The 12,751-nt window shown below is 49.9% G+C and overlaps 1 protein-coding gene across 1 annotated transcript in view; it reads right to left on the reverse strand.

Moving 5' to 3' along the window:
* LOC121288962 (L-gulonolactone oxidase) overlaps positions 1–7,088 on the reverse strand; it is a 155,338-nt gene extending 148,250 nt beyond the window's left edge. The window contains exons 1-2 of the mRNA XM_041207829.1: positions 7,056–7,088; positions 4,558–4,659 (exon numbers count right to left, since the gene is read on the reverse strand). Coding sequence (XP_041063763.1) covers positions 4,558–4,659; positions 7,056–7,088 — 135 coding nt within the window. The remainder of the gene's footprint in view (positions 1–4,557; positions 4,660–7,055) is intronic.
* Between the last annotated feature and the right edge of the window lie 5,663 nt (positions 7,089–12,751).

The following is a 12,751-nucleotide window of genomic DNA, read 5'->3' on the forward strand; positions in this document are numbered from 1 at the left end:
ATACAATCCCCTGTTGAGTTATATCTCAGAATGTGGAAATCATCTTAGTTGAAAGAAAATGGACTCTGGGTGAAAGACATGTTTGTTTTTCCCTTCCAGGAATACACAGGAAATGGGTTAAAAAGCTAGCTGCCTATCTGATCTCCTGGGGGAGGCGCTGGCATAGTGGTATTGTCACTGGACTAGTATTCCAGAGACTTGGGGTAATGCTACAGGGACCCAGGTTTGAACCCCACCAAGGCAGATGGTGGAATTTGAATTAAATAAAAACCTGGAATTAAAAGTCTGATGTGACAGCCACAAAACGATTGTCATAAAAACCCATCCTCTAATCCGCTTTAGGGAAGGAAATCTGCTGTCCTTACCTGGTCTGGCCTACACGTGGCTCTAGACCCACAGCTATGTGGTTGACTCTTAATTGCCCTCTGAACAAGGGCAATTAGGGATGGGCAATAAATGCTGGCCCAGCCAGAGATGCCCACATACCATGAATGGATAAAAATATAACGTGTATGACTGCAGAGAAAAATCAGCAGCTTGCAGGCAAAAGGCTCTCTCTCTGTCTTCATTAAAAAAGTGGAAATAGGACAACCCCTTCAGCTAACCTGCAGAACCAAGTGTCACCAAACCAACTGCTCAACTGCCAAAGCCAGCTCTACTGGAATCACCCAACTTAGCCAAAACGCTTCACAGTCTACTCCTCACAGACAAGCCAAAGACTGATCTGCATATTTCTTTAAGTTTTATTTGGACTCAACTTCTCATTTCTGACTTGTGTGAGTGTGAGTGTGTGTGTTTGTGTGTGTATGTGTTTTGTTTTTATTATTTTTTCTTGGGTTTTTAGTGACAAATAAACTTACTCTTTCTTTGACTCAAGAAAATTGGGTTAAATTTGGCTCCTTCTAAAACATAAATATATTTGGACTGGAAAAATGAATTCACGAGGGAAGGAATCCTTTTTAAATTAAACTCGTTGTGACCAACCGAGGGGGTTGAATAAAGAAGGGGAGCCAATTTATTCCTTCTCATCTGGGAGCAGAACAAAATTGGGGTCCCGTTTGGGAAGTTAACAAATTGGGGGACTTCATCTGGGGACTGGTTGTAACAGTGTATCCTGCATCCCCCTGATCCCCAGTGTGTATATCCTGTATCCCTCTGTTCCCCAGTGAGTGTGTGTATCCTGTATCCTTCTGTTCCCCAGTGAGTGTGTGTATCCTGTATCCCTCTGTTCCCCAGTGAGTGTGTGTATCCTGTATCCCTCTGTTCCCCAGTGAGTGTGTGTATCCTGTATCCCTCTGTTCCCCAGTGAGTGTGTGTATCCTGTATCCCTCTGTTCCCCAGTGAGTGTGTGTATCCTGTATCCCTCTGTTCCCCGGTGAGTGTGTGTATCCTGTATCCCTCTGTTCCCCAGTGAGCGTGTGTGTCCTGTATCCCTCTGTTCCCCAGTGAGTGTGTGTGTATCCTGTATCCCTCTGTTCCCAAGTGTGTGTATCCTGTATCCCTCTGTTCCCAAGTGTGTGTATCCTGTATCCCTCTGTTCCCAAGTGTGTGTATCCTGTATCCCTCTGTTCCCAAGTGTGTGTATCCTGTATCCCTCTGTTCCCAAGTGTGTGTATCCTGTATCCCTCTGTTCCCAAGTGTGTGTATCCTGTATCCCTCTGTTCCCGAGTGTGTGTATCCTGTATCCCTCGGCTCACCAGTGAGTGTATCCTGTATCCCTCGGCTCACCAGTGAGTGTATCCTGTATCCCTCTGTTCCCCAGTGAGTGTGTGTATCCTGTATCCCTCTGTTCCCCAGTGAGTGTGTGTATCCTGTATCCCTCTGTTCCCCAGTGAGTGTGTGTATCCTGTATCCCTCTGTTCCCCAGTGAGTTTGTGTATCCTGTATCCCTCTGTTCCCCAGTGAGTGTGTGTATCCTGTATCCCTCTGTTCCCCAGTGAGTGTGTGTGTCCTGTATCCCTCTGTTCCCCAGTGAGTGTGTGTGTATCCTGTATCCCTCTGTTCCCAAGTGTGTGTATCCTGTATCCCTCTGTTCCCAAGTGTGTGTATCCTGTATCCCTCTGTTCCCAAGTGTGTGTATCCTGTATCCCTCTGTTCCCAAGTGTGTGTATCCTGTATCCCTCTGTTCCCAAGTGTGTGTATCCTGTATCCCTCTGTTCCCAAGTGTGTGTATCCTGTATCCCTCGGCTCACCAGTGAGTGTATCCTGTATCCCTCGGCTCACCAGTGAGTGTATCCTGTATCCCTCTGTTCCCCAGTGAGTGTGTGTATCCTGTATCCCTCTGTTCCCCAGTGATTGTGTATCCTGTATCCCTCTGTTCCCCAGTGAGTGTGTGTATCCTGTATCCCTCTGTTCCCCAGTGAGTGTGTGTATCCTGTATCCCTCTGTTCCCCAGTGAGTGTGTGTATCCTGTATCCCTCTGTTCCCCAGTGAGTGTGTGTATCCTGTATCCCTCTGTTCCCCAGTGAGTGTGTGTATCCTGTATCCCTCTGTTCCCCAGTGAGTGTGTGTATCCTGTATCCCTCTGTTCCCCAGTGAGTGTGTGTATCCTGTATCCCTCTGTTCCCCAGTGAGTGTGTGTATCCTGTATCCCTCTGTTCCCCAGTGAGTGTGTGTATCCTGTATCCCTCTGTTCCCCAGTGAGTGTGTGTATCCTGTATCCCTCTGTTCCCCAGTGAGTGTGTGTATCCTGTATCCCTCTGTTCCCCAGTGAGTGTGTGTATCCTGTATCCCTCTGTTCCCCAGTGAGTGTGTGTATCCTGTATCCCTCTGTTCCCCAGTGAGTGTGTGTATCCTGTATCCCTCTGTTCCCCAGTGAGTGTGTGTATCCTGTATCCCTCTGTTCCCCAGTGAGTTTGTGTATCCTGTATCCCTCTGTTCCCCAGTGAGTGTGTGTATCCTGTATCCCTCTGTTCCCCAGTGAGTGTGTGTGTCCTGTATCCCTCTGTTCCCCAGTGAGTGTGTGTGTATCCTGTATCCCTCTGTTCCCAAGTGTGTGTATCCTGTATCCCTCTGTTCCCAAGTGTGTGTATCCTGTATCCCTCTGTTCCCAAGTGTGTGTATCCTGTATCCCTCTGTTCCCAAGTGTGTGTATCCTGTATCCCTCGGCTCACCAGTGAGTGTATCCTGTATCCCTCGGCTCACCAGTGAGTGTATCCTGTATCCCTCTGTTCCCCAGTGAGTGTGTGTATCCTGTATCCCTCTGTTCCCCAGTGATTGTGTATCCTGTATCCCTCTGTTCCCCAGTGAGTGTGTGTATCCTGTATCCCTCTGTTCCCCAGTGAGTGTGTGTATCCTGTATCCCTCTGTTCCCCAGTGAGTGTGTGTATCCTGTATCCCTCTGTTCCCCAGTGAGTGTGTGTATCCTGTATCCCTCTGTTCCCCAGTGAGTGTGTGTATCCTGTATCCCTCTGTTCCCCAGTGAGTGTGTGTATCCTGTATCCCTCTGTTCCCCAGTGAGTGTGTGTATCCTGTATCCCTCTGTTCCCCAGTGAGTGTGTGTATCCTGTATCCCTCTGTTCCCCAGTGAGTGTGTGTATCCTGTATCCCTCTGTTCCCCAGTGAGTGTGTGTATCCTGTATCCCTCTGTTCCCCAGTGAGTGTGTGTATCCTGTATCCCTCTGTTCCCCAGTGAGTGTGTGTATCCTGTATCCCTCTGTTCCCCAGTGAGTGTGTGTATCCTGTATCCCTCTGTTCCCCAGTGAGTGTGTGTATCCTGTATCCCTCTGTTCCCCAGTGAGTGTGTGTATCCTGTATCCCTCTGTTCCCCAGTGAGTGTGTGTATCCTGTATCCCTCTGTTCCCCAGTGAGTGTGTGTGTGTCCTGTATCTCTCTGTTCCCCAGTGAGTGTGTGTATCCTGTATCCCTCTGTTCCCAAGTGTGTGTATCCTGTATCCCTCTGTTCCCCAGTGAGTGTGTGTATCCTGTATCCCTCTGTTCCCAAGTGTGTGTATCCTGTATCCCTCTGTTCCCCGGTGAGTGTGTGTATCCTGTATCCCTCTGTTCCCCAGTGTGTGTATCCTGTATCCCTCTGTTCCCCAGTGAGTGTGTGTATCCTGTATCCCTCTGTTCCCCAGTGTGTGTATCCTGTATCCCTCTGTTCCCAAGTGTGTGTATCCTGTATCCCTCGGCTCACCAGTGAGTGTATCCTGTATCCCTCGGCTCACCAGTGAGTGTATCCTGTATCCCTCTGTTCCCCAGTGTGTGTATCCCGTATCCCGCTGTTCCCTGGTGTGTGTATCCTGTGTTTTGAGTTAATAACTGTGAAGTGCATTAAACCATCCTGAGGGATGTGAAAGGCAGTATATAAATTCAGGATCTTATCTTTGGTGACCCACTGTTCCTCCGATAAAGCAATAGTGACCACTCTACGTCTTCGCATCTCACCCTTGCTGACTATGGAATTAATTTTCTGTCTGACCCCTCCCCTGACCTATCCATTCAGTGTGTGTGTGTGTGTGTGTGTGTGTGTGTGTGTGTGTGTGTGTGTGTGTGTGTGTGTGTGATGGGGGTGGGGGTAGGAGTGCGGGGGTTGAATGAGCTGATCCTGATCCTTACCTGCCGGATCTCCTCCACCGAGGTGGGTTCGAAGTAAAGCTCTGGTTCACAGCTGTAGGTGGTTGCCCAGTTTTGGAACTTGTAGCCAATGGTGCCTTGGATCTGAGTAAATGACAAACAGAGTGTGAGGGGGTTAGCTAGTGAGGTGGGGAAGGTGATAGACACACAATTCACTGGCTCAGTGAAAACTACATTAGTATGAACATCATGTGAGTGTCCACTTCTGGGAGTGGTGGTACACACTGCCCTGCTGGTGGTACAGTCAGGGCCATAGTGGGAGGATGGACTGTTAACAACGTCACCCTGCTTCACACTCTGACGCTGATCAGCTCCTCCTGATCCTCGAGGGGATTGGTGTGTTCATAGCGGCATTGTACAGACTTTCCCACCTGACCTTTAAATTAAAGCATTCCCACATTGATCCAGCTTTTCATGACCTCGGGACATCCCAAAATGCTTCATGACCATTGAAGTGTGGTCACTGTTGTAATGTGGAGAATGTGGCACAGCAAGATCCCATGAGAAACAATGTGATAATGACCAGCTATACTGTTTCACTGATGGTGGTTGTGGGATAAGTATTGGGTGGACACTGGGGGGAACTCCCTTTGCTCTTCTTCAACAGAGAGCCTAAGAAGGGATTTGAGACCCCTGTTTAATGTCTCATATGAAAGGTGGCATCTCCAACACTGCAGCACCCCTGGATCGAAACTCTGGAGCGAGGATGGACCCCATTACCAGGGGTAAACCACTGAACCACAGCTAACACATGGGAAAACTCAGGGTCTAGTTGAGATCGAACCACAGCCTGTTAGAGACGCAAATCATCATCGCAATTCATCACAGAATGAAATCAGGTGAGGCAGCATGATCCTCAGACACTCCATCCCTCACGGGAATCAGTTTGAAGATGGAAATAATCCCCAGTCTCAATGGGAACTGACAAGGAAGATTCTATCTGCAGACTGGGAGCTTCTAATTTACTCCAGAAATCAGACTCAGTGAATAAATCAATCCTCAGTCATGTAATTAAATGATGGAGAGTTTCCTTTCAGAGTCAGGCTGCTGAGGCAGCTGCTAATTTCACTGTCATGACGACTGTCTTTTCAAATTTCATTGTCCTAGCCCTTTTTTTCAATCTGGACAATGTTCACAAGTTGCCGGAAATGAGATAAACAGCAAACCAAATTTAATTAAATAAACGAGTTCAGTGGAAACCATTGGTCCCTTATTGTGCAAAGGACATGAGAGAGAGAAAACGCTTTGAAACACACAACCATGAACATAGTTTTTAAGACTGTGCTTTTCAAACTCAGGGATTTCATTTCTGGGGAAAGTTGCAAAGATCCCATCAAACACTCCCAGGACAGGTACAGCACGGGGTTAGATACAGAGTAAAGCTCCCTCTACACTGTCCCCATCAAACACTCCCAGGACAGGTACAGCACGGGGTGAGATACAGAGTAAATCTCCCTCTACACTGTCCCCATCAAACACTCCCAGGACAGGTACAGCACGGGGTTAGATACAGAGTAAATCTCCCTCTACACTGTCCCCATCAAACACTTCCAGGACAGAAAAAGCACGGGGTTAGATACAGAGTAAAGCTCCCTCTACACTGTCCCCATCAAACACTCCCAGGACAGGTACAGCACGGGGTTAGACACAGAGTAAAGCTCCCTCTACACTGTCCCCATCAAACACTCCCAGGACAGGTACAGCACGGGGTTAGACACAGAGTAAAGCTCCCTCTACACTGTCCCCATCAAACACTCCCAGGACAGGTACAGCACGGGGTTAGATACAGAGTAAAGCTCCCTCTACACTGTCCCCATCAAACACTCCCAGGACAGGTACAGCACGGGGTTAGATACAGAGTAAATCTCCCTCTACACTGTCCCCATCAAACACTCCCAGGACAGGTACAGCACGGGGTTAGGTACAGAGTAAATCTCCCTCTACACTGTCCCCATCAAACACTCCCAGGACAGGTATAGCACAGGGTTAGATACAGAGTAAAGCTCCCTCTACACCGTCCCCATCAAACACTCCCAGGACAGGTATAGCACAGGGTTAGATACAGAGTAAAGCTCCCTCTACACCATCCCCATCAAACACTCCCAGGACAGGTACGGCAAAACATTTGGTAAAAGCAAAATACTGAAGATATTGGAAATCTGAAATAACAACAGGAAATGCTGGAAAAACCCAGCAGACCTGGCTGAATAAGGGTCATACGGACTCGAAACGTTAACTCTGTTTCTGTCTCCGCCGATGGCGCCAGAGCTGCTGAGTTTTTCCAACATTTTCTGTTTTTATTACAGCTAAACAGAATATTGAGCTGTTATGGGATCTTCCTGTGTACAAATAGGCTGGGCTGAATTTTCAAGGTAAAAGTGAATATATAGCAAAGTAACTGGTGATTGTGAAAGTCATTTTATAAATGATTATTCATTCAATCTTTCCAATAATTCTGTGTCTGTTGTTCCTTAACTTGCGATTTCAGGAAATTCTATCTTCTCATTCAACATTTCGGCTAAACCTGTGAACAACGAGTGACAAATTGACCTGTTATGAATCTAATGCCTTTCATCTCAGTCACAGTCCAGACTGAATGGTTAATCTGTTTCGACAGCGAATCCTTTCAAACAGACCGCATCTTTCCACGGTCTTAGAGATTGTGACAGTGGGACCAAATTCACACCAATTTTCGCATAGTTGCATGAATTTCAGGTTTCAGTGAGAATTGCGTACAAAGCGAATACAGTGACACACAACAGAAAGGAGCCTGTGGACATTTTGCAAATTTCAAGGGCACCCTGAGGTCGGTAAATTCTGCTAACAATCTAGATTCGGCTGCACTCAGAACATGTGTCCGAGCAGGGGAAAGGACTGAGTGAAATGTACAGCAGCCAGTGCACTGGCAACCTGACAGAGAAATCTCCTGGTGACCAGTGCTAGATCCCAATGGAAACACTTGCCCCTTACAAATTCATTTCATTCAATTGCAAAGGGTAAGCGTGTCCAAGTGGTTTCCCCTTGTGTCTGCTGAACTTTCACTCAATTGAATCGAATGGACATCATTTACTGGTGTTTAAAAGATTGAGAGGTGATTTCATTGAAATGTAGAAAATTCTGAGAGAGTTTGACTGGGTAGAAGGTGAGAGACTATTTTCCTGCTTGGAGAGAGTCTAGAACTAAGGACCATAGTCTCAGATTTAATATATCATCGATTTAAGACTGGGATGGGGACAAATTTCTTCACACAGAGGGTTGGGATTCCTTGGAATTCTCTACACCAGAGAGCTGTGGATGCCTTGTTGTTTGGTGTATTCAAGACAGAAATTGATAGAGTTTTGAACACTAAGGGAATCAAGTGATGTGGAGATAGGGCAGGGAAGTAGAGTTGAGGTAAAAGATCAATGATGATCTTCCTGAATGGTGGAGCAGATTCAAAGGGCTGAATGGCCTTCTCCAGCTTCTATTCCTTATATTCTAATTCACTCTGTCAAAACCCTTCATGATGTTAAACACCTCAATTAAATGCCGCCTTCACCTCCTCTCTCCTAAAGGGAATGACCCCAGCTGCTCTGGTTTCTCCACGTAATGAATAATATAAATAACCTGAACCTCACAATTAGATTCCATTCTTTCTGTGATTCAAACACTCAGAGATACTCTCAGCAACATGTTCAATCTCTCTCCCCTCCTCTCTCTGACACAAGCCGTACTTTAGACTGAAGATTCTTACCATGGTTGGTGAAGAGTGGGAAACAAGCAGCAATGGGAATCAACGCTCACAGCAAAAGGTACAGAGAACCTGGCAAATGGTGGAACTATCAGCCAAATGAGAGGAGATTGCTCCCAGCCCAGGGAGATCACTGAGCACTTTTTGTGAAGGATATGTTAAAGACATTCCTCTTGATGATAATTAGGATAATGAGTAAGCAATTGACAGAGCAATCATCCTAATCCAGGTCAAAGTGGAGGGTCGCAGATAAACTCATGTGATTGGACTGGAAATCAGCCAAGGACAGTTCAACAGGCCAGGAAAGACAATGGCAGATCCCTCAGATACTCCAGATATTCCTCTCTAAACATATATTTGTTGTTTCCTTCACTGGAATTTACAAGTTGGTAGCTAGATCCCAGTTTGGAAGAAGCAGCCCTGAATTATCTCTCAATAAACCTCAGGATGTGATGAGAGATCTTTCTGGGGTTGGGTTTAAGGAGCAGACTGTGACAAGGTGGCATTGATCAGATGATTTGAGAAGTTTACACAACTTGGTTTTGGGTGTGGGGCGTGCGGGTGCAGGTGTGGGTGTGTCTACTGAGGGTGGGAAGAGATGGGGGTGACAAGATAAACTCATGTGATTGGACTGGATATTGGGTGAGATTATGGGGTGAGTCTGATGGGACTGTCATGTTGGGGGGAGAGCAGGAAGGGGAGGGTGTGATGGGGAGGGAGTGTGAGGGTGGAGGGTGTGAGGGTGGAGGGTGTGAGGGTGGAGGGTGTGAGGGGGAGGGTGTGAGGGGAGGAGGGTGTGAGGGGGAGGGTGTGAGGGGGAGGGTGTGAGGGGAAGGCTGTGACTGGGGAGGGTGTGAGGGGGTAGGTTGTGAGGGGGAGGGTGTGACTGGGGAGGGTGTGAGGGGGAGGGTGTGGGGGGGAGGGTGTGACTGGGGAGGGTGTGAGGGGGAGGGTGTGAGGGGGAGGGTGTGAGGGGGGTGTGTGAGGGGGAAGGGTGTGAGGGGGAGGCTGTGACTGGGGAGGGTGTGAGGGGGAGGGTGTGAGGGTGGAGGGTGTGAGGGGGAGGGGGAGGGTGTGAGGGGGAGGGTGTGAGGGGGAGGGTGTGAGGGTGTGAGGGTGGAGGGTGTGAGGGGGAGGGTGTGAGGGTGGAGGGTGTGCGGGAGGAGGGTGTGAGGGGGAGGGTGTGATGGGGAGGGTATGGGGGGAGGGTGTGAGGGAGGGTGTGGTGAGGGTGTGAGGGTGGAGGGTGTGAGGGGGAGGGTGTGAGGCGGGAGGGTGTGAGGGAGGGTGTGGTGAGGGTGGAGGGTGTGAGGCGGGAGGGTGTGCGGGGGAGGGTGTGAGGGGGAGGGTATGAGGGGGAGGGTGTGAGGCGGGAGGGTGTGGTGAGGGTGTGAGGGTGGACGGTGTGAGGGGGAGGGGGAGGGTATGAGGGGGAGGGTGTGAGGGAGGGTGTGGTGAGGGTGTGAGGGTGGAGGGTGTGAGGGGGAGGGTGTGAGGCGGGAGGGTGTGCGGGGGAGGGTGTGAGGGGGAGGGTGTGAGGGGGAGGATATGAGGGGGAGGGTGTGAGGCGGGAGGGTGTGCGGGGGAGGGTGTGAGGGGGTGGGTGTGCGGGGCAGGGTGTGAGGGAGAGGGTGTGAGGGGGAGGGCGTGAGGCAGGAGGGTGTGTGGGAGGGTGTGAGGGTGGAGGGTGTGAGGGAGGAGGGTGTGAGGGGTGGGTGTGAGGGGGAGGGTGTGAGGGGGAGGGTTTGAGGGGGGAGGGTTTGAGGGAGGAGGGTGTGAGGGTGTGTGTGTGAGGGTGGAGGGTGTGAGGGGGAGGGTGTGAGGGGGAGGGTTTGAGGGGGGAGGGTTTGAGGGAGGAGGGTGTGAGGGTGTGTGTGAGGGTGGAGGGTGTGAGGGGGAGGGTGTGAGGGTGGAGGGTGTGAGGGGGATGGTGTGAGGGAGGAGGGTGTGAGGTGGAGGGTGTGAGCGAGGAGGGTGTGAGGGGGAGGGTGTGAGGGGGAGGGTGTGAGGGTGGAGGGTGTGAGGGGAGGGTGTGAGGGAGGAGGGTGTGAGGGGGAGGGTGTGAGGGAGGAGGGTGTGAGGGGGAGGGTATGAGGGGGGAGGGTGTGAGGGGGAGGGTGTGAGGATGGAGGGTTTGAGGGGGTGGGTGTGAGGGGGAGGGTGTGAGGGGGTGGGTGTGAGGGAGGAGGGTGTGAGGGGGAGGGTGTGAGGGAGGAGGGTGTGAGGGGGAGGGTGTGAGGGTGGAGGGTGTGAGGGAGGAGGGTGTAATGGGGAAGGTGTGAGGGTGGAGGGTGTGAGGGAGGAGGGTGTAAGGGGGAGGGTGTGAGGGAGGAGGGTGTGAGGGAGGAGGGTGTGAGGGGGAGGCTTTGAGGGGGGTGTGTGAGGGGGGTGTGTGAGGGAGTGTGTGTGAGGGGGAGGGTGTGAGGGGGAGGGTGTGAGGGTGGAGGGTGTGAGGGGGGGTGTGTGAGGGGGGAGGGTGTGAGGGGTTAACATGACTGTGTTGTAACCTTACATTAAATCACGAGGTCTGGTCTTGTTAATGACGAGAGACCTGAGTGAGGAGACTGAATTTGCCAAGAGTCACCTGAAGGAAGGTCCAGCAGACGGGTGGATGGTGAACCTGTGTCTACTGATCACAACTTTGTTGTGAAATGCAGATTTCCTTGAACACAGGGACTGCTAGGAGCGTGTGTGAAAGGGAAAGCAGCTCTATCCAAAATAAATGCAGGGAAATGATCACCAAGTGCCGTAAACAGAGAGATCGGTGGAAATTACCTTGAGTTGTGCTGGAGGGAGAGAACAGCCTCCGAGGAAGCTCTGGAAACCATAGAAGGCCTGTTTGTCAGGGCAGAGCACAATACCCAACCCACAGTGCAGAGGCTTAGCAAAGCCATTGACTCACTTACCATGGGTGAAGCTCCAGGTGCTGATACTAAACTGCCTGAAATGATCAAACACAGGCAATTGGCACTCCTGCAGCATCTGCACACACTTCTCTGTCTCTGCTGGAGGGAGGGGTCAGTACCCCAGGATATGGGTGATGCAAAGATTGTGACCCTGTACCGGAACAAGGGCGACTGCAGTGAATACAACCACTATAGTGGCATGGCCCTGCCAAGCATCCTGAGAAAAATATTCGCCCGTGTTGCCCATGTGAAGGTGCAGATCCTGGCTGAATGTATCTAACCCGAATCACAGGGTGGCTTCAGAACTAGAAGGCCTACAATTGACGTGATCTTCTCAGTCCAGCAGCTGTAAGGGAAATACTGAGAACAGTGGAGGCCACCATCTATTGTCTTCATCAGTCTCACAAAGATATTCGACCACAAGAGCAGAGGCAGTCTAGTTTAGCTTCTGGAGACAATTGGCTACCCACCAGCCTGCCCTTTGTGATTTCCTCTTTCCATGACAACATGCTGGGTAAGGTCAGCTATGATGGGGTGACCTTGGGAACCTTTGAGGTCCGCACTGGGGTCAAACAGGGTTGTGTTCTGGCACCAACACCATTTGGCATGTTTTTGCTGTCATATGCCTTCAGGTCATCTACAGAGGGTGTCTACTTACATACCAGAAAGATGTTCAGCCTTGCTCACCTGAGATCCAAGACACAAGTCTCTCAAGTCCTCATCAGAGAGTTGCTTTATGTGGATAATACTGCACTAGCATCCCATACTGAGGAACATCTTCAGCAGTAACTGGACAGACTCTCATGCCTGTAAAGCATTTGGTTTGTCCATCAGCATCAGGAATACAAATGTCCAGGATGTGGCCATTCTGCCATCTATCCTGATTGACAATGTGACACTCGATGTTGTCGATAGCTCCACATATCAAGGCTACACAATCACCAACAATCTGTCACTTGACGCTGAAATCAGCACACACATCGCAAAAGCTGTTATGTCCAAGCTGAGTAAGAGAGTGAGGAACAACAGCAACCTGTCTGAGCACACCAAACTGGCACTGTACCAAGGGATAGCAGCATAACCTCACTAGAAGGGAAATGTGTCATGTGATTCAGCCCTAGATTCACTTTTGCTTTGAGTAGAGCTCACACGCACAGCTCTGATGTCTTCATGCTATAAACCCATGTCTAACTGTTCTCTTGCGCCCAGTCTTAATAAATGAACCCACAACGTGTTTACCCAATCTCTTATGAGTGATTGGTGCCTTGTGTCTTGTACAGCAAATAATCCCAAGATGTATCATGACGATAACAGGACATAGTGATCAGCAGTGGTCAGACAGATTAAGTAGAGATACGACAGGGTGAACAGCCTTAGATTGATCTGCATGGCATGAGGAGGCCCTTGGCGTTCTAGTCAGACTACAACAAAGTCACAGCGTTGGAGAGTGTTGTGAACACAGTGTGGTGACTGTAAAGAAGAGCTTCTGAGATGCAGCATCAAATAAAGAGCAGACGGATCCCTCAGGGCGAGTTTGCAG

Source organism: Carcharodon carcharias, chromosome 2 (genome assembly GCF_017639515.1).
Source record: "Carcharodon carcharias isolate sCarCar2 chromosome 2, sCarCar2.pri, whole genome shotgun sequence".
In the NCBI taxonomy this organism is placed as follows: Eukaryota; Metazoa; Chordata; class Chondrichthyes; order Lamniformes; family Lamnidae; genus Carcharodon; species Carcharodon carcharias.